At 33.5% G+C, this 23,230-nt stretch overlaps 1 protein-coding gene across 1 annotated transcript; it reads left to right on the top strand.

The window, feature by feature from the left end:
- Window positions 1-1,462: 1,462 nt before the first annotated feature.
- Window positions 1,463-22,455, top strand: LOC117786724 (glutamate receptor 1). Its single transcript, XM_034625081.1, has 13 exons — window positions 1,463-1,625; window positions 2,851-2,978; window positions 7,154-7,283; window positions 12,781-13,034; window positions 13,235-13,420; window positions 14,575-14,811; window positions 15,934-16,294; window positions 17,183-17,277; window positions 17,396-17,563; window positions 18,759-19,241; window positions 20,569-20,813; window positions 20,879-21,269; window positions 22,133-22,455. The coding sequence occupies exons 1-13, from the start codon at window positions 1,463-1,465 to the stop codon at window positions 22,166-22,168; spliced, it is 2,877 nt and encodes a 958-aa protein (XP_034480972.1). The 3' UTR covers window positions 22,169-22,455.
- Window positions 22,456-23,230: the final 775 nt, after the last annotated feature.

Raw genomic sequence — 23,230 nt, 5'->3', positions numbered from 1 at the left:
GTTGTGTATTATTATTTCTTATTTTTTGCATTTTCTTTCCCCTTTTTTCAGCTCGTATTTTTTTTTTTTGCCTTTTTGTGCTACTTTATTTTTTTATTACGCGATGGCGCCTCAGTCACTGCGCCTGCAGTCATTTTGACTGGAGTGTGTGTGAGTGTGTATGTGTGTGTGTGTGTGTGTGTGTGTGTTTGGGTGTGCTTGCTAATGTGACAGTCATGCTGACTGGTTTGCACACGAAGCCATTCACCTGCTCCAGCTGCAGCTCCAGCTGCGATTGCTGCTGCTCCTGTGGAATGTTTCTGCCTCTAGTGCCACATGACACATGCCTCCTGCCTCCTGCCTCCGGCCTCCTGCCTCCTGCCTCTTCTCAATTGCCAGCAGTGCTGCCAGTATTTTAAGTGCTAACAAAAACTTGTTTAACCAAAAAAAGGTAGCCAGAAAATGATTTAAAAGTTGACATGTTTTTTTTTTTAAGTTTTGTCTAAGTACTAAATTGACGCTAGAATATTATTAATTGCCATTCATTATAATTTTTTTTCATTGCAGATTGAATGTTTTTAATTAAAAATCTTAATGTTTGTTTATCATATAGCAAAAATGCTATTTGTCATAGTTTTTTAACTATGAATCCATTTATTCTAATTTTTATTATCATCACATTAATATTACTGATATAAGCTTACTTTTATAATCGTTAAGTTCTTATATATCTATCCATTTTTAAAATTCTATTATTTTTAAAAATTTTTTAAATGCCATTATATTTAACGATTTAAAAGCTAATTTTCTAAACTGCTACTTATTTTTTTCATTAAAATATTTTAATGCATTGTCAATAAAAATGATCTGTTTTTGGGCACACAATGCAAAAATAATACTTGTTAAATATGTCAATGAATTTATTTCAAATTATTAGTATATCATCTAGATAAAAATATGGAGTTTTATTTAGTATACTTTAGATGGTAATTTAGACTGGTATATTTAAACTGGTAGTGTGAAAATCAATAATTTTTTTAACATTCCGTAGTTCAGCTATTGTTACTTATTAAATTCCTAGAACTTTCAGATTTTTAGCTTTTGAAATTCCAAAAAGTAGCCAAGTCTAGCTACAAAATGGCTAAAATGGCAACACTGTTTAGCAGGCCATGCAAAAAGCGCAGCGTGCAAAATTGTTGCATCAACACTTCGTTTGCATTAGAGTGCCTGCCACTAGTATTTGTATGTATGTATGTATGAGTGTGTATGTCTGTATGTGTGTATGTATATGTGTGTGTGTTAGTGTGTCCTTGTGTATTATACATACTATCATTTGTGTAAATATTTATTCAGTGCGCTTTCGTTTAATATTAAGAGGACTGTGTCAAAAGCTGCCTAAATATTTAACGAAGCAAAAATATGCTATATATAATTCTGTATATCTCTCTCTCACGCTCATACACGCTGTTCTCTGTCTCTTTCTATGGTTGCAGGCGCCATCTTTGAACAGGGCACGGACGATGTGCAATCAGCCTTTAAATATGCAATGCTCAATCACAATCTGAATGTCAGTTCGCGTCGCTTCGAATTGCAGGCGTATGTTGATGTCATCAATACGGCGGATGCATTCAAATTATCGCGCTTGAGTAGGTGTTACCACCCCCTAACACCCACATTTCCCTAACTCCCTTAGAAAGCCATACAATGTCAAAACAAATACAACATACAAGTACAATAAAGTGAAACCACTCAACAGACACAAGACACAAAACACACACAGCATTTGTCTGCATTAATTATGCGCATTTTTATTGAAAATTGCACTTGCTACATTCACCCTCCCTCCCTCCCTCCCATCTCACTTCCTTCTTTTCGCTCCCTCCAAGGGCTTCCTATTTAATTGCGCACATTCATTTACATCACGACCTAGACACTGCCACATTCCTTACACTCTGCACACTGCATTCTTCCAGATACCTAAACTCCCCCATATTATACATTTTCCTATACACAGCAAAAAAGAATCGGTATTAAATCAATCCCAAAAGTTGATATTTGATTTTGAGAAACCGAGTAGAAAACCACTTGATTCAAGTGCACTTAAAAAAAATAGTTTGTTATTTACATATTTCTGAAATTATAAATTATAGTTTTACAACGAAAATCTTAATTCCAAGATCTTTTGTCTAAAAGAGACGTCAATAACAGATTTTTCTTAAAAAAGAGAAAAAAATATTGATAATTCTGTAATGTTTTCTAATAAAAAAAATAAATTAAAAAAAAAATAATATTTTCGATGTATATTCTTGAATTTGGAAATTTGGTCTATTTTCATCGAAGCTCTTAAAAGATTTTTGTACTTAAATCCAATAATTAAGACTTTTTATTGCATATTTTAATATAGAGTTTATACCATCCTATTAAAGTTTTAATTTAACTTTATTCTGAATACATATTTAAGTAAAAAATATATGCTGAAATCAATGTTTTTAAATTTGATTTTTAGAGTGATTTCTTTTTTAAGCACTGTTAAAATATCTAATAAAAAAAAAATAATAAGTCAAACTAGAGAGAGCAATTATAAATAAATAATCTAGAATTCAAGATAACATTTCAATATTTTAAGAATCTTAAAATAAATATTTTTTTTTCATAAAACTAAGAAAACTTAGAAAAATGTCGAAAACAAACTATTGTTTTTCTCAGTGTATTTACCACAAAAAGAAACCGAAACCCAGCTTCATTTTCAACCTGTAACCGTTGCCATGTCGCGTGGCTATTTCTCGTTTCTCTTTTCTCATTTCTCCTACTCCAAAAAAAAAAAAAAACGACAAAAAAACTGGAAAAAATATTTATTGGTGTAACCTGCAGTTTGCAATCAATTCTCGCGCGGAGTCTACTCAATGCTGGGCGCCGTATCGCCGGACTCCTTTGACACATTGCACTCCTATTCGAATACGTTCCAAATGCCATTCGTGACGCCCTGGTTTCCGGAGAAGGTGAGTAACAAAAGCAACTAGAACGTAACGTAACGCTACAGAAAAAAAGAAACAAGTGGAAAAGGCTATAGTCGAGATCCCGACCATAGGATACCCGTTACTTATTTCAATATATATAAAAGTACTTTATAGATTTTACTACCTAATAAAAAAATACTGCATACTTTTAGGTGATTGTATTGAAATAATAGCTTTATTAATAACTTTGGTTAGCTATTACTCCCGTTCTACTTGTCCGATCTTGTTGCGGTTAAGTGAGATTATAGATAATACTAGTAGATTACGTTATTTACCATAAAAACTGTATTATCTTAATAAAAGTGGGTGTGGTGGCTTTTCGCGATTTGTGGGGGCGGAAAGGGGCGTGGCATAAATTTGAAACAAACTTGACCTGCGTGGGGTATATAGAAATCTGTGTTCCAAATTTGGTTGCTCTATCTCTTATAGTCTCTGAGATCCTTTGTTCATACGGACAGACAGACAGACGGACAGACGGACGGACGGACAGACGGACATGGCTATATCGACTCGGCTGTTGATGCTTATCAGAGATGCCTCCTTCTCTCTGTTACATACATTCCAACCAACACAATATACCCTTTAACTTATTTTTTAAGTAACGGATATGAAAAGAAAAAATTGTCATTCGTAATTGATTTTGTGTGCAGTTATTTACATTTGATGTGGTTTGTTACCAACGAGCGAGTCAGTCATCCTGCAGCACAGTCAGTCAATAAACTAACACACATGTGTGTGAATACACTTACACATACACATACACATGCATATAGATAAGTATGTGTGTGTGTTTGTGCCAGTTGATGAGTAATGAAGTTGCCAGCGGGCAAACGGAAAAAGGGCAAAAAGTTCGTAATGAAACAAAGAGAATATGTGGAATATTTGCGGAATTTTCCCTCAACGAGCAACAGAAATTATAATTAAAGCCGCTTACCAGCAGGCAAAATAAAAATTAAGAGAACAGCATACTGATTTTCAAAGAATTTATACTCACATTTCACATACATTCGTTTCGTCAAGTTATTTAACAAATATTTATTCCAGTCAACTCGCATGGAAATCAAAATATATATCAACCATAAAAGTAAATATAAGTAGAGGCAAAAAAAACTTCAATTAATTGAAGCAATAAAATAAACATAGCAACTAGTTAAACAGCAGTTCTAACTTGAATATTCTGACAGAGCAAAAAAAATGCTAAATAATATTTATAGCGGAAAATGGAAATAAATTTGATCGCAAAATAGGCGGACAAACAAATTGATGGTTGCATATTTGCGTTTTCGAGTTGAGCGACTGAAAAACAATTAAGCATGGAGCTTTTTAATGCTATAGACTAGCAGTTATCCTGTAATTTAAATGTGATTATATTTGTTTATTAACTTGAACTAAAACAGTCGACTAAAAAGATTTATTAAGTAATAAACAAATAATTTAGAAAATTAAAAAATTGTTGAATTAATTATAAAATCAAATTTTGGAACATTTTGTATCTTTCCAGTCCTAAGCTTTTATTCTATTTAATTCTAATTTTTAAAATTAATAAATAAGTGAAGTTATTTTTTTAAAGTTATAATCATCTTATTAATTGTCGCCAGTTTTTAGTTGCCTTTAAATAAAATAAATAAATAAATAATTTGCATTTGAGTAGATAATTGTTGAACGACTAGTAGATACGCTGTTAACAGTTAAATAATACTCATAAGCTAGGTTATAAATTTATTTTAAGCAGTAATTCGAGCTGGTTATTAAAGCATTTTTTGTGCTATTTCTGCCTTTAAAACTACAGGGTATTTTTGGTCGACTTTTTGCCAGTTGAAAGTGGCAGCCCAATGCAATTATTCAGCCAAGTTCTTTTTGCCCATCAGCGAATGAAAAACTGCATGCAAATAAAAGCAACTTCACTATCTATGTCAACTGACAACAGATTGAACAACACAATTTCCAGCTTTTGTTGCTATTGTGTTTGTTGTTGTTGTTGTTGCTGTTGTTGTCAGCCACTGAAATTGCTGACCATTTAATTTAGGTCAATAGGTTCTCGTTATGCTGGACAATACTAAAAAGATGAAAAAAAAAAAATGGAGAAAAACGTACTTGAAACACTTTAAAATATATTTTGCTCGAGGCGCTTGCAGTAAAAGTTTTTGTGAGCATATTCTTTTTGAATAGTTTGCATTCCTCAAATTCGTTTTTTATGCTTTTGTCCTTGTCAGGGTCATAACTTTTCATACAGCTCACTTAACAGCTTAAGCTGCAGTTTATTGCGTATGGTGAGAAGGGTGCAAAGGGGGTGGGGGTGGCTAGTGGAAGGGGTTAAAGTGAAAGGCGCCACGTTACTAATTTAAACATCAACATACAGCTTACAGAGTTAGAACTTTAGTTTATAAAAATAAAGTCATCGCAATAAGTGGCTATAAGTTCAAATATACACACACACACACACATATATATATATACACCCACACACACACCCATTTATTTTGTAGTTGTTGTTTTTGCTGCTCTTTGGTGTCTGCCAGACGCTCTACTAAATCAAAAGCCAAGCACAAATCATAATAATTGTAATTTGAAGAAAATTTACTACCAACAACAAGTCGCTATTTTTGTTATTGTTGTTGTCACTGTGCCTGGCACTTCACAAAAACACAGAGAGAAAAGCCAAAGCCGGAAGACAATGCCAAACGAGCGAGAACCCCCTATGCGCTCTCTCCCTCTCTCTCCCCCGCTCTACAGTGAGCGCAAAAAAATTTATGATGCGCTCTTGGCCTCTTTTATTTCAATCACTATAAATCAAGATATGGCGTCGACAAAGCAAGCAACAACAACAACAACAGCAACTAGAGTCACAGTTTGTTCTCACACACACACACACATACACAGCAGACTGCGCATTTGCGTGTGCCTTCAGGCGTGTGTGTATGTGTGTGTGTATGTGTGTGTGTGTGTGTGTGTGCATAAAGCTAAACGGAAACGGGTCGCTGTGTATCTTCTCTCTTGATGTACATACAAGTAGACTCGTATATTGTGCGTATATCTGCCTCCTACTTGTTAGCCCAGTAACCAAAACAATGCAAAGGCTTATAAGTATATGACAATGTCTGTCTGTTTGCATAAATCCATAGGAGATAGATCTCAGAGACTACAAGTGTTAGAGCAAACAAATTTGTTAAGAATACATCAATATTTTGCTTGCAGATCAAGTTGTTTTAAAATTTGACCCGGCAAATTAATAAAAATTTAATAACAAGCGCAATTTTAAAGCTACAGCTCTGAAATTCGACACAATGCATTTTTAATATCTAGCAGATACTTTCTGCAAATTTCATCATGTTCGGTTTATAAACAGAGAAGTTATAAAAGATTTTAAAAAAGTTTCCCCAATTCTAGCAACGAATGTTGGAGCAATCTTTGCAATTTCATTAGAGATATTAATATATCATCTTCTATAGCCTACATTTTAAATTATTCATTAGATTTTTAAATTTTTTTTGTTTAAAATTTAATAACAAGAGCAATTTTAAAGCTACAGCTCTGAAATTTGACACAATACATTTTTAATATCGTATGGATACTTTCTGAAAATTTCATTTGGTTTGGTTAATAAACAGAGAAGTTATAAGAGATATTAAAAAGGTTTCTCCAATCCTAGCAATGAGTGTTGGAGCAATCTTTGTAAATTCATTTGAGATATTTATATATCATTTTATATAGCCTTAATTTTAAAATATTCATTAGATTTTGTAATTTTTTTTGGTTGAAATTATTAAAAATAAAAACTTATTCAAAATATTTAAATAGCATTAAGAAATGTATTTAATAAGTCGAGCAACTTGACTGTAGTGTTGCTGCTTGCTTTTGCTTGCCACCAGTCAAAAGGCAGGACTTACATGTCCTTTACACTGTTCCCCGTCTTTCCCCCCTGCTTCCGCACTCGGCAGTGTCTCCCTTGTCGCTGGCAGCGTCAAAGCGGAAACGCGTTTCATTTTATTATTGCTTCATGTAGCGTGCACATTACATTGTTATACTCTAGAGGGAAGGCAAATCAAGCCTACCCGAACCTAACAGAGAGAGAGAGAGAGAGAGGGAGAGAGAGAGTATCCCCCTATTCACCAACCTTGTCACTTATGTATGTGTCGCTTTGTTTTGCATACTTTTAGGTGCTTACCCCGTCATCGGGACTGTTGGATTTTGCGATCAGCATGCGTCCGGATTATCATCAGGCAATTATTGATACCATACAATATTACGGCTGGCAAAGCATTATTTATCTCTACGATTCGCATGATGGTAAGTATATAGTAACAGAGAGAGAGAGAGAGAGGGAGTGTAAAAAGAAAGGGATGCCTATATTATTCCATTGCTTACAGCGTGTATTTTGATTTCATTTCATTTCGCTTTCGTTAGTGCCTAAATAAATGGGGCGCCAATTGGCGTTTGTTGTTTTTGCCTTTTTCATTTATGTGTTGTTGTTGTTGTAATTGTTGTTGCTGTCTGACTGAGTGTTTGACATTTTTGTTGTGCTTTTGTTGTTGTTGTGTGTGTGTGTCTAGTGGCAGCTAAAGACGAGGGCTGCTACAAAAAATGTGACAATTAATTGAAATTAATGCAAATATTTTGCATAGTTTTCAACGCAATTTATTAGAGCTAAATAAATTGTTTTGGTTGCTCATGAGAATTCTTTTCATTTATATCAAGTGAAAGTTACCACAAAATGAAGTAAGCCCAGAAAAAAAGTATTTAAAAATATAAATATTTTTAGCATTACATTTTTTGTTTTATTAAGTATATTACAAAATGAAATTGAAGGAACTAAAACATAAACTTTGAATAAACTTACTTAAAAGAAACTTAAAATCATAAAAAAAATTTGTTTGTAAACTAAGTTTTTATACTAAAGAATACTTCGGTGAAAAAGTATATGTATATTTTAAAATAGTATTGGAAAGAAATATATTAAAATTAAAACAAAATTTTTTATTTATATAACATTTAAATATGAAATTCGTTAAATAAATTAAAAACAAATAATTTATAATGAAAGAGGTGTACTTTGGAAACTAAATTATTTTATGTTTTAAAAATATTTTAAAATTTTCTACTAATCTTAAAAATAATTACAAATTTATACTAATTTTTGCGTAGAGAATAAACAAAAATTCTTTTAAATAATTATAAAAGTTATTTTTTATCTAAATTAATTTTTTACTTCTATATTTTCAAAATTTGCGAACCTGCAGTAAATGAATAAATTAAGGCTTTATATATTTTTTAAAGATTATGTTCAAGTTATTGAATGGAATGCTCAATGCAATTAAACGTTTAAAAATTGCTTTTATTAAAGAAAAAGCGCTGTTGTAATAAATTTGCGAGTAATGACAAATGGTCTAAACTCAATTCAGTTGAGTTAAGTTCTGTAACCATTATTTATCATGCTATTATGTGCGCTTTGAGCCAGGAGCAAGCGGGAGCAATGTAAATAGAAATCAGACATCAAACACATGTCTAAAAACGAGTATCTAGTATCTAAGGGCAACTTCAGCTGCCCCTTCATATTTATTTCTTTTCTTAGGTTCTATTTGGTTTTTTTTTGCTTTTGCTTTTGCTTTTGCTAATATGTAATTAAATAAGCGGCACAAAGAGGACGCGCCTGCTGCTAAAAGTAAAAGTAAAAAAAAAGGACGCGTCTGAGGCCAGACAAAACACAAGTTGGTTGGAGTCGAGAGTTGAGACTCGAGACTTGAGACTTGAGTGCTTTCAAGCGCTTAGAAGTGGTTCGCCTGCTTGAGCAGCGACAACATACACACACACACACACGCAGACACACACACACACACACATATGTATGCGCAACATGCCACATAATGTTGCCATTGTTGTTGCTGCTGTCGTAGGCTGCCTTTTTGTTGTATTGAAATTTATTTCAAAGCAATTTCCTGCAGTCTACTTGCGACGGCGACGTCGACGTCAGCAGCGACTGCGACTGCGACTGCGACGGCGACGACAGCAATTACGGTTAAAGATGAAGACATCAAGACACACACACACACCCTCAGACACACACACACATATGTGTGTATCTACTTATAATACACACAATGGCGTAGCTCTGTAAAAATTTCATATGATATTACGTATACGCCGCAGTGATTTCTGCGTGTGTTATTTGAGCATTTTTATGCCGACGCCTTGGCTTTTACTTTTTTTTCGTCTTCTTATTTTTTTTCTGCTCATTTTTTTTTGGTAGCGCCTTTTGTAATGAGTTCACAGGCTGTCGTTATAGCTGCTCCTTTTGTGAGAGAAGTCTCTCTGTGTGTGTGTGTGTGTGTGTGTGTCATGTGTTAATGACTCTGTGTGAAATAAAATTTATGACTTTATGCAACTGCTGGCAGCGCTTGGCCCTTTTTTTTGGTTGCCACTGCCTTGGTTTTTTTTGTAGCAGCCATTTTTTTATTTTGGCCATTTTTTAATATTTGCGCCGTTTGGCGAAAAGTAGGCCGACATTGTTGCCGCTGGCATTCGGCACAGGAAAAGGAAATGCCGCAGAAGCAGCAGCTTGATCTCTCTCTTTCTTTCTCTCTCTCTCTTTCTCTCTCTCTCTCTCTGGTCTCACTGCGCTTCTGTTGCCGTTGTTATTATTGTTGTTGTTGTTGGCCTGCTGGCACTTTTTGGCCGACTTCAGCTCAATACACGTTGCTCCAGCATCGCTTACATTGTTAACGCAAAAAAGGCTCCACAGCGAGACTTTATATTTTAATGCTGCTGTCAGCAGTTTGTTGTTATTGCTTTGTTGTTGCTCTCTAGACCCGCCCGCTGTTATCGGCCACGTTTGTAGCCCAGTAGCATCAATTATATAGACAGATTATTGAGTTTGCGACAGTGTCTGTCAGTTCATTTCAACATATATAACTCTCAGACTATAAAACATGTGACAATTACAGTTTTTGATAGTACTAAATGGGAATGCAGCTTACGAATTTTTTAGAATTTCAGCACGCCTTTCTCCGCCTTCCAAATGAAAAGCAATTGAGTGATTAGAGCAATTTTATAGACACAGCTTAGGCACTCTAAATGTGTAACATTTTGCGAATTTTAATCCTAAATTTTATTCACGATCGATTAATAAACATAGATTATCATAAAGATATAGTTCTAATAGTTTCCCCAATCTTTTAATTTATTTTTGCATTTAAACATACATTTTTTTAAATTTATTTTGTATTTTAATTATTTTATTTTAATTTTGATTTTAATTTAGCAGTATTTATTTGGTGTAGTATCAAAAAGAATGTTTGAGCAGAAAGAGAGAAATATTATAAAAAGCAGGCGCAGTTTAAAACAAAATTTAAATCACTTTTGAATTATATTTATATTGTTATGACGACTGCATATAGATAATCAATGAATAAGTAATATTATAGAATAGTATATAATTATAGTAAGCTGAAATTATTTTAAAAGCATTTTTTCCTTATTTATTTTTCTGCTAAAATAGCAAAATTTTTGAAAAAAAAAGGACAACATTTTTTAATTGTAATTGTGCAAGTGTAATTTCGAAAATTATTTTTCTGTTTATATATATTTTATTTTAATTGGAATAGTAAACTAAAATTATTTTAAAAGCATTTTTTGCCTTATTTACTTGTCTGCCAAAATAGCAAAAATTTGGAGAAAAAAAAACAAAGACAAAAATTTTTAATTGTAATTGTACAATTGTAATTTTAATATATTTTTTTCTGCTTATATATATTTTATTTAAATTAATTTACGGTGACTTAATGGAATGGCAACGATTACTGGGTAACTAACAGTCGAGCAGCTCAGCTGTTGCGTTCTCACTTGTTTGTCTTCTTCTCGTTGTCGTTGTGTTGTGTCGTTGTTTCGTTGTTCGTTAAACGAAGAGCGCACACGGCGACAAATTGGTAGCATATTTTTTGGCGCATTCATGAATACAAAAGTTGCAGAAAAAGCAATACGGCGACAACATAGGAAGCATTCAATAAAACATCATCGCACACACACAGACACACACACACAAATGGCTGAACAAACAAACAGCACGCACACAGTTATTATTATTTTTTTTTGGTTGTCTGTTTTTGTTGTCTGTTTCTGTTGTTGTTATTGTTGTTGTTGTTGAGGTTCGCTATTTATTGAAATGTTACCAACGTGCCACAAAAAAGTACTTCAATTGTCTGTGCACTTCCGTTTCCTCTTCTGATGTTGTGATTGTTGTTGTTGTTGTTGTTTTTATTATTATTTTGTTATGTGGCCATTGCCAACAAATCATGCAGCCAGAAATCAATGACAATAACAACAATAACAACAACATCTGTGACAACAACGACGTGCAATAAATGACGCGTGAAAATGTTTTTTTGCGGCCAGAGAATGAGTAGCAGAATATGAGAATATGAGATTGAGCTAGTGATTGAGTGTGACTGACTCACTCACTCACTGACTGACCAAGTGTTTTCCTATGTGTGTGTGTGTATAAAGTATTCATAAGCAGACACAGATACACACTCGACACACACTCACAAGAAAATAAACAAATAGATAACTCGTTTCTATGCATGGCTAAAATAGCAAATAGCGTTAACAGATAAACATAAACATTTTATAGCATTTGTATTGCTGTTTTTTGCGTTTGCTTATACGTATTGGTATTGCTTTTTGGCCAAAATTCATATTCGAATGCCATCAAATTTGCAGCATATTCAACAGTTTTCTTAATAAAAGTAATTTGCTATTTCCCAGCATGCAACAAATTCAATAAATGCTTTGTTTGCATTGACAGAAATTCCATATGCATATTTTTTTCATATTCTTAATTAACTTTGAGTAAATTCAATAAATAGCAGAAATTTATTTGGAAAATATGTTTTTAAAGTAAGCAATTTTAATTAACAACTAAAAAGTTTAAAAAGTTAAGTTAAGTATAGTTAAGTTAAAAGTTTTAGATGCAAAATGTCAAGCAACTGTTTTGACAAATATTTACACTAATAATATTTAATTTCTTAGTATTCTTTCGGTCTTGAAGTTATCTATAATTTATATTTGTTTTTATATCACGCTAAATGTCTTATTCTTATATTGGATTTTTAAATTTATTTTGTTCTTTGTTGTCGTTAAATTAACATTTAAATAGGTATATGGATAAAAACAAATTAAGACCAGTTAATTTTGTTACAACAATTTTTTCTAGCTGTCTTATATTTTTTAATTAATTAATTAATTTTTATAAACGCACTTAGAAAAAATACAATAGGGTATAAAAATAATAAATATGTTTAATTGGGCTTTCACATAAAATTTTTTATTAGGCATATAAAATTTTATTTTTGTCAAAGTAGTTACGTGACATACTGTAAATAAGAAATTACATTGTTTGGCATGGTTTGGTAAGGTATAACATAAGTTAAGCTCTTAAGCTTCACACTTCACAAAGGCATAAATCTTGTGAATATGCCTTGAATTTCTTTTGATCTATTTGATTGCCATTTGTCTGAGTGTGGAAAGGTTCAAAGCTTTATTTTTGATAGCCAGACTTACACACACACACACACACTCTCACACACTCAGACACACTCAGACACACTCGGCCACACCCTTAGTTAACTATAAGAGCGTATATGACACTCAATATTACGCATACGCCACCGTTTGACGTTTGTTTCGTTTGCTGTCATTTTGTTGTGTATTTTTTGCTGTTTTTTTTTGTTGTTGTTGTGGCTCATCTCTGTTATTTTTTTTCTCTTCCTCTGCTCGCCCCGGCCCCCTTTAGGCTTACTGCGCCTGCAGCAAATCTATCAAGAACTGAAGCCCGGAAATGAAACATTTCGTGTGCAAATGGTCAAACGCATCGCCAACGTAACGATGGCCATTGAATTTTTGCACACGATGGAGGATTTGGGACGGTTCAGCAAAAAGCGCATCGTGCTCGACTGCCCGGCGGAAATGGCCAAAGAGATCATCATACAGCATGTGCGGGATGTTAAGCTCGGACGGCGCACCTATCATTATCTGCTCAGCGGCCTGGTGAGTGCAAAAACCAAAAAACCAAAAAACCAAATAACCAGGAAACCAAATAACCACGAAACCAGAAAACAAAAGAGGCAGCATTCTGCCCACCTTTAATAAGCAATTATTGCCAGCATCCGTTGGGTTTTGTTATCCTTTCTTTCGTTTCTTTTTTAACGCTTTCTGCTGCTTCTTTTTTCTCTGCTTTTTTTGCGTAGGTCATGGATAACCACTGGCCCAGCGATGTGGTGGAATTCGGAGCCATCAACATCACTGGCTTTCGCATTGTGGACACTAATCGGCGTGCATTGCGTGATTTTCATGACAGCCGGAAGCGTTTGGAGCCGCCAAGTGGCGTGGGAGGACAGGCAGGAGGCAACCATGGTGGCATGCCAGCTATTTCGGTACATTTATACAGTTTTTACACTCGGAAAAAATCAAGATTATCGTACTTAAACAGGGTATATTTAAATAAAAAAAAAATAAAAAAAGACTAACCAAGTTCGAAATTTTCTATACTGAGTACAAAAATCTTTGTTCAAGTTCGATTTTCGAAAACTCAAAATGAGAAATTTTTGGCATACTTAAAGTACGTTTTGGGATTAATTCAAGTCTGTAAAAATCGAAAGATACTAATTTAAGGGCTGTTTTTTTTCCAATGACTAGTTTAGAATTTAATAATTTTATTAGAGATATTTTGACGTCAAATGTATAGAATTTAATGTGAAATTTTAAAATATCTCTTTGGGATACTTTGAGTACGTTTTGGGATTAATTCAAGTCTGTAAAAATCGAAAGATACTAATCTAAGGGCTGTTTTTTTTCAATGACTAGTTAAGAATTTGATAATTATATTAGAGATATTTTGACGTAAAAACTATAGAAATTATTGTAAAATTTTTAAAAGATGATGTTAGGGTACTATTAAAAAAAATTATCATATTTAGGGCCGGTTTTTCAATGTCTATTTAAGGGGTTTGACAACTATACAACAGAAATTTTGACGTAATTGTATTTTAATCAATGTCAAAATTGAATTGATATATTTTATAAAATTTAAGGAGACATTAAAAAGCCGGTCCTAAGTACACAAAAATCTTGTATGCCAAAATGTGTTATTTTCTATTAAGAAAAATTGTCATATTTAATTTTTATTCAATCAAGAAAGAAACTATTTTAATTTAAAAAAATTTTTCAGTCTAGAAAGAAACTATTTCATATAAAAAAATCTAAAATAATTTAGTATAAGAAACTCCGCTGTATATGAACCAAAACTAATAGATTTCATATTTGGCATGGTTTTATATATGCTAACTAAATTAAATTAATCTATTTAATCATATAGCTATCATAGAAATGGTCAATCTGCCTATAAAATTTCAAATCGATTCGTGTTTAATTCAAGAATTTAATCACACAGCAATTTTAAAGTTTTAAGCACAAGACGTCATAAATTAAAGTACAGACTTACCTTATACCTTACCTTATGGCACATTTTGCTGAGTGTACTGTGTGTGATAAGCAAGTCACTTCCTCACTTGCATTTTCCTCTTTTTAGGCACAGGCAGCTCTCATGTATGATGCGGTCTTTGTTCTGGTCGAGGCCTTCAATCGCATTCTGCGCAAGAAACCGGATCAGTTTCGTGCCAATCATCTACAGCGACGCAGCCACACAGGTGGCTCCGGTGGTGGGAATACCCTGAATGAGTCCAGCGCTTTGTTGGACTGCAATACACCCAAGGGCTGGGTCACACCCTGGGAGCAGGGGGAGAAAATCTCCCGAGTTCTGCGCAAGGTAAGCAACAAAATTGGCTCAATAAAGCGAACTGAAAAATGTTGATGAAATTACAATTTGCCAGGCCAAAGATGAAGGAATTTCTTAAGGCATCATTTTTTTATTGATTTTCAAGTTATTTATTAACTTTAAATTTATGAGAATATGTTAAGGATTATCGCACAATTTGACCAAACATAAAAAAACTAAGCGGAAAGCCTTACAAGATTGTTACAGTTGTAAATTATTATTGTATAATTTAAATTTAAATGAATTCAGTCCGATTATTTTAAGGTTGTGATGTGAAAAGATACAAGGCTCTAAAAATAAGAGTAGAGGCTTTTATATACCCTTTATAAATATTTTTAAAGGTCTGAGATAATCATGCAGATTTTATGTAGCCTTTAAACTGTTTTTCCTACACTTGTAGTTTATAAAAAACATTTTTTAATTAAATTGATTTATTTAAAAAATTTAAAATGCCTGAAAAATTTTGTAAAAATTAATTTTTAAAGAAAAATTAATGTTTAAAATTGACTGAAATAAATGGTATGCCCTGATTTAAACATAAATAACGAGGGTATGTCCTGTACATATTTTAAGAAATTTATTCAGGCGTCAAACAAAATGTTGAGCAAATTATTTGTTGTAATTTGAGGTATTTTGGATAGCTAAAAATAAAAATAAATTTTGCAGGAAAATGCTTGAGAAAATGCGGAAGGAAAAGCGGCAGAGCAACAACTGCAACAAAACTTGAGAATAATCTATATTTATGTGCTTTGTTGGCCAACTCAGAGTTTCGAAATGAAGGCTGACAAGTTTTGGTCGGTCTGCAAATATTTGTCTTTAAATTAAAAGAAAATTATGCCTCAAAGGACCTCAATTATTTTGAGACAAGGCAGAGAGCGAAAATTCTTGAGCTACATTTTGCTTAGATATTTTCATTTTAATTTGTGATGTAAGCAGTTCCCAGTTGGAAAGTTACGCCCAATGCTTTTGGTTTGTTTGCGGGTCTTTTTCCCTCCCGATTCCCGACTCCCTACTGCAATCAACCAATTCCCCATGCTAATTTCATTGTTCATATACTCGGACTTAACTCAACTCGTTTCGGTTTGGTTCGGTTTGGTTTGTTTCGCTTTGCAGGTGGAAATCGATGGATTAACTGGCGAAGTGCGCTTTGATGACGACGGTCGGCGTGTCAACTACACCTTGCAGGTGGTGGAAATGTCAGTGAACAGCACGTTGCAACAGGTGGCAGTGTGGCGAGATGATGCTGGCTTTCTGCCCCTACATGGTCACAGCTATGGAGCTGGCAATTCGCGCTCAATGGCCGCCAGCAATGGGGATTATACACGCAATCACACCTACATTGTGACCACTGTGCTGGAGGAACCATATCTAATGCATAAGGCCGGCTATGGGGACCAGTTGATTGGCAACGAGCGCTTTGAGGGATATTGCAAGGATCTGGCCGAGTTACTGGCAGTCAGACTGGGCATTAAATGTGAGTTGCACTACACTGAACAAAACAATAACAGTTTTCTAAAATCAAAACTACTTATGACTTGTATATGTTTTTTTTTAATAAGACAAATGAAAAAAAAACTACACATTAATATAATTATTATATTTTTATGAACATTTTTCTCTTCAGAATAATCAGAATAAATTGAATAATTTATTTTTACCTAACCAAGGTTTTTAATCATTTATTTTTATCTTATATTCCGAAACTGTGATTTTAAATTTATAGAGACTAAATGATAAACATTTTAGCTTTAAATCTGTAACTTTTAATTTAAAATCAAAAACATTTATTATTACGTAAGTTTCACTCTAATATATTGATATTAAAATTAAAAAGATTTTTAATTCTGAAAGTATTATTTTGAAATAAAAAATAACTCTTATTCCGCAACTTTCATTTTAATAGAAGTGTTTTCTCGTATTTTAAATACTAATAAAAAAGATTTTATATTTTTGTTTTGTTTTTTTAATTTAAAGATTTTTTTTCTTGAATCTTTGAATATCAAAGCCAAAACCTAAAACATTTGTTATTCCGTAACTTTCGCTCTTATATATTAATGTTAAAATTAAAAATATTTATAATTCCAAAAGTATTATTGTGAAATAAAAAATTACTCCTTTTCCGCAACTTTCAATTGCGGAAGTGTTTTCTCGTATCTAATATACAACTAAAAAAGATCTTACATTTTTTTTTTTTTTAAATTTAAAGATTTTTTTCTTGAATATCAAAATTACAATTTTTACCAAAAAACAAAAAATTTTCATAAAAAAAAATACATCGAAAACATTAATTTGTATACCCTGATTTTTATTAGTGTACTAGCTCATAATCTCAACAAATGTCCTGATTTATTTTTGCCTTCAGTTGAGCTGCGTCTTGTGCAGGATGGCAGCTATGGATCTGAGAATCAGTTTGCTCCTGGTGGCTGGGACGGCATGGTTGGAGAACTTGTGCGTAAGGTGAGAAACGAGACAGAGACACAGTCTCAGCTCTCAACTGAGAACACTTTGTAACACTGGCAACTGGTAACTGTTAACTGTTAACGGCTTCTTTTGTTGATTGGTTATGGGCTTAAAGGAAGCGGATATTGCCATAGCAGCCATGACGATAACAGCGGAACGGGAACGTGTCATCGACTTCACCAAGCCCTTTATGTCATTGGGCATTTCCATTATGATCAAGAAGCCGGTGAAGCAAACGCCAGGTGTCTTTAGCTTTCTCAATCCGCTATCGCAGGAGATTTGGGTAAGTTCCCGGAACGTCAAAAACACTCTTTTTACTCTTGCTGATAGTATTATGATTTAAACACGAAATGTGTAATAAAAAAGAGAGTGTAGCAGACAAATTATGCATTGAAAATTATTTTTCACAATCGTGAAAAATTGCAGCGCGTTTTGGAGTACTATATCATATAGCTGCCATAGGAACGATCGGTCGGAAAATTTTCTTAATTATAAAAATTATTCTCGTTTTTTAAGATATCTCAATTAATCTCGTGAAATATGTATTTCTTGTTGTTTTATACATCCTGACCAAATTTTGCTAAAATCAGAACAATATATCTTATAGCTTTCATAGGAACGATCGGTCGAAAATTATTCTAAATTATAAAAATCATTCTATTTTTTTTTAATGTCTCAAACAATCTTTTGGAATGTGTATTTCATGTTGTATTATACATCCTGACCAAATTTTTTCTAAAATCAGAACAAATATCTCATAGCTTTCATAGGAACGATCGGTCGAAAATTATTATTAATTATAATAATCATTCTAGTTTTTATCTATATCTCAATTAAACTCATGGAATGTGTATTTCTTGTTGTATTACACATCCTGACCAAATTTTGCTAAAATCAGAACAATATATCTTATAGCTTTCATAGGAACGATCGGTCGAAAATGATTATAAATTTTAAAAATCATTCTCGTTTTGAAAGATGTCTCAATCAATCTCATGGAATGTGTATTTCTTGTTGTATTACACATCCTGACCAACTTTTAAAAAAATCAGAACAATATATCTTATAGCTTTCATAGGAACAATCGGTCCAAAATTATTCTTAATTTTAAAAATCATTCTCGTTTTTTAAGATATCTCAATTAGTCTCGGGAAATATGTATTTCTTGTTGTATAATACATCCTGACCAAATTTTGATGAAATCAGAACAATATATCTTATAGCTTTCATAGGAACGATCGCTCAATTATCCACTTAAAGTATACAAAACGTTTTGTTTCTGAATATCTCTCAGGCATTTCTGCAGCTTTAAAATTTTGTAGTCTATATATTCTAAACAATATTGGCTATAATCGGATCATGAGGAAGAATCAGTTGAAATTTGAGTACAGCTCTCTGTAAGGGTATTAAATTTTCGGTCTGCCAAATAGAAACGCTCTTTCTTGTTTGTACTTAAGTATTTTCTTTCACCCCTTTAGATGAGTGTCATATTGAGCTATGTGGGCGTCAGCATTGTGCTTTATTTTGTCACCCGCTTTCCGCCCCACGAGTGGCGCATTGTGCGACGTTCGACGAATGATGCCACAACCACTCAACAGCCACCCGGCATTATTGGTGGCAGCGAACCACAGGAGCAACATCCTCATTCACATCCACAACAGCAACAGCCCTCGACTGTCCCCGTCAATGATTTCAGTTTGCTCAACTCCTTTTGGTATTCCTTGGCCGCCTTTATGCAACAAGGATGCGACTTGACACCACCCTCTATTGCCGGACGCATTGCAGCCGCCGTTTGGTGGTTCTTCACCATCATTTTGATCTCCTCGTACACCGCCAACCTGGCTGCCTTTCTCACCGTCGAACGCATGGTGGCACCCATCAAGTCACCCGAGGATCTGGCCATGCAAACTGATATACAATACGGCACCTTGCTGCATGGCTCCACCTGGGATTTCTTTCAAGTAGGTTACCTATTTATTTATAATATATTCAAATATTTAATTATCAATATTTCAACTTTGTACGGAAGAATTGGATAGTGAGGGATTAAAATATAATTAAAAAAAAAAAATCTAATTTTTTAAATAAATAATATTTTAATGCAGAGTCAAAGAAGAGGCAAAATAATCATCAAAACGATATTCCGGATGAAAATCGGTCAAGTTTTGACAAAGTTATGGGATTGGGAAGTTTCTAAGAAAGTGTCAAGGGGCAAGTCAAGGAAAAGTTTGGATAAAATAGACAGTGATAGCGAAAAAAGTCGAATTTTTTAAATGGATAATATTTTGATACAGAATCAAAGTAGAGGCCAAATAATGATCAAAATGCTATTCCGCATGAAAATCGGTCGAGTTTTAACAAAGTTATGAAAGTTTGAAGTTTTTGAGTAAGTGTCAAGGGGCAAGTCAAGGAAAAGCTCGGATAAAATAGACAGTGATAGGAGAAAAAATCGAATTTTTTAAATAAATGATATTTTGATGCAGAATCAGTAGAGGCCAAATAATGATCAAAATGCTATTCCGCATGAATATCGGTCAAGTTTTGGCGAAGTTATGAGATTAGGAAGTTTTTGAATAAGTGTCAAGGGGCAAGTCAAGGAAAAGTTCGGATAAAATAGACAGTGATAGGGGTAAAATACGAATTTTTTAAATAAATAATATTTTGATGCAGCATCAAAGTAGAGGCCAAATAATGATCAAAATGCTATTCCGAAAAAAAATCGGTCAAGTTTTGGCAAAGTTATGCGATTTTGAAGTTTTTGAAAAAGTGTCAAGGGGCAAGTCAAGCGAAAGTACGGATAAAATAGACAGTGATAGCGGAAAAAATCGAATTTTTCAAGTGTATAATATTTTGATGCAGAATCATAGTAGAGGTCAAATAATGATCAAAATGATATTCCGCATGAAAATCGGTCAAGATTTGGCAAAGTTATGAGATTTCGAAGTTTCTGAGTAAGTGTCAAGGGGCTAGTCAAGGGAAAAATAGACAGTGATGGCGGAAAAAATCGAATTTTTTAAATAAATCATATTTTGATGCAGAATCAAAGTAGAGGTCAAATAATGATCAAAATGATGTTCCGTATGAAAATCGGTAAATATTTGGAAAACTTATGAGATTTGGAAGTTTTTGAAGCCCAGGAACAAGTCGACAATGATAATTTAAAAAAATTGAAAACTAAGAAAAAAAATTATTGAATGAATTACTTTAGTTAAAATAAAAGAAACAAATACTTTTTAATGTTTTAAATATCAATTAAGTGAATGCTTTAATGCTGGTTTCCCTTTGCAGCGCTCGAAGCTGGGCTTGCACAACAAGATGTGGGAGTACATGAATGCCAATCCTCACCTGTCGGTGCACACCTACGACGAGGGCATTCGACGAGTTCGCACCTCGAAGGGGAAATACGCGCTGCTCGTGGAGTCGCCCAAGAATGAATATGTGAATGCTCGGGCGCCGTGTGATACCATGAAAGTGGGTCGCAATATTGATACGAAGGGATTTGGTGTGGCCACGCCCATTGGTTCGCCGCTGCGGTAAGTCGACAAACTGATCTGTTAGCAAGGAAATTTAAGTAGTTAATCGTTGATTCCTTCCGTAGAAACCGTCTCAATTTGGCCGTGCTGTCGCTGAAGGAGAATGGCGAACTGCTGAGGTTGCGCCAGAAATGGTGGTTCGATAAAACCGAATGCAATCCCAATTTGGACAGCCAGGAGACGACGACACCCAATGAGCTATCGCTGAGCAATGTGGCTGGCATCTATTATATACTCATCGGTGGTCTGCTGCTCGCGGTATTCGTGGCCATTCTCGAGTTCATCTGCCGCAGCAAGAGTTCACGGCTGAAGGCGCCAGCAAATGGTTCAGCTGGCGGCATGTTGGGCTCCTCTACATATCAGCGGGATTCTCTCTCGGATGCCATTATGCAGTCCCAGGCCAAGTTGGCCATGCAGGCGGGCAGCGATTACGATGAGCGTCTGGTGGGCGTTGAGGTGGGTAAAATACAATAAGAATAAATCATTTTATTTATTTATTTAAATCATTAAACTATCATTTATTTATTTAAATTATTATTTAATTATTTATATTATTATTTATGCCTTAAATCAATTATTAATGTATGGAGCTGTGTAAGGCAAATAGAGATTAGACCATTAATTAATTTATTTACGTAATTCCATCTAATAGCAGTCAACAAAGAAAATTATAATGAGTTCAACATAAAGTTACATCCTAATAAATTGTTTTAAAATTTAATTATAACATATTTTTATTTTATATGCTTTTCTTGATTTATTTAGTTAGTTATTTATTTTTTAGAGTTAGTTTACCCACAAAAAGATTAGACCTTGTATTTAATTTAATTACATTACAATAAATTAGCTTAACGTCAACGAAGACAAGAGTACAAATAATAAAGAGATTAAAAGCAGATTTAAATTATGCAACAATATTAAATGTATAATTATATTTTAAATTACCAAAAAACAAAATTATTAACATTAAAGAGAGGTCATTTTTGTCATTTGTCTCAGTCAAAACCAACTTAAATTACTAAATTCCTGAAATCACTTAATTATTTGATTTTAATTTATTTTAATTAATGTATAGTTATTTTACGACTTTAACAAACTACAAACGTATTAATAAATATTTGTTTTTAATTATTAATTTATTTAATTGGATATTTTTTTATTCAAATATACTTAAATTTGTCGACAAATCATCAAAATTAAATTACATTTAAGATTTTAAGTAAAGAAATATAATAAATTAAATAATTAAAAATTAAATATATAAAAGATAGTTAAAATGCAAATTAATTCTAATATTTTATTTTTATGTCTATTTTCAGTTGGCCTCAAATGTGCGCTATCAGTACAGCATGTAAGCCAATTGGCCAAGTTAACTTGTACATAGAGACAACACACTTACTCGTAACTAAACGACGCTGGCAATCAACTTGGAAGACAACAAACAGGCGACTTTGGGGCAACACTGGCGACGTTCTAAAACTGTACAGTCTAATTATTTGTATTTTTGATAAATGTATACACTGGAAGTGCATAATAACGAATTAAAAAAAAAAAACGAAAACAAAAACAAAAACAACTAGCTGTAATTAGCGCTTAAGTGAAAATTATTCCAAATAATAAAGCATAAATTTTAAGCAAAAAAAAGAGAGAACAAGCGTATCATTTACAAGCTGATTTACTTTGGTTTCGCTTTAGCGTTAGCTTTGGCCAATGTGGCGTATGAGTTATACAAAGTGCGCACCTGTGCGTACGTGTGTGTGTCTGGGTGTGTGTGTGTGTGTGTGTGAGCGTGTGTGCTGGGTAAGCCGCTTAGCTGACTTAAAGTTTTAACAAAGCAGCTACGTCGACTGCACAAACCTAAGCGGCTTTCAATGTAAACTTTGCGTTTAGCGGGCTGCGAACTGAGGGCTGAAAAGGGCTGCAAAGAGGGGCGGGTTGTGGCAAGGTGGCTGGGCGTGGCACGGCACGTAGCTGGCAGTTGACTCTAAATTATGCATGCACGCCAAGTTAACACAAACACGTCAACAAAGCCAACGCAGCTCAGCTAAAACAAGAGAGTTAGTGTATATTTATTTCATTCGTTTCGTTTCGTTTCTATTTTATTTAATTTTTTTTTTTCATTGCTCTACTCCATTTTTTATAGTACAGTATATTTGCGCATAGTTTCAATTTGTAGCCAAATAAATTAAAATTAATAAAAATAACAAAAAGGTATGAGCAGCAAATGTACTCACGATAATTGTTATCATCTAGTCTGTCAATGTGTGTGTGTGTGTGTGTGTGTGTGTGTGTGTGTGTTACATGTTTGCGGCTGTGTGCATTTAATTAGATATTGGCTATCAATTGAATTGGCATTTGAATTGAATTTCACATTAATGCCTTGCAATTATTTGCAGCTGCCTTTTATTTTAACCAAA

This window comes from Drosophila innubila (genome assembly GCF_004354385.1).
Source record: "Drosophila innubila isolate TH190305 chromosome 3L unlocalized genomic scaffold, UK_Dinn_1.0 0_D_3L, whole genome shotgun sequence".
In the NCBI taxonomy this organism is placed as follows: Eukaryota; Metazoa; Arthropoda; class Insecta; order Diptera; family Drosophilidae; genus Drosophila; species Drosophila innubila.
This window is presented reverse-complemented; position numbering and strand designations above follow the sequence as displayed.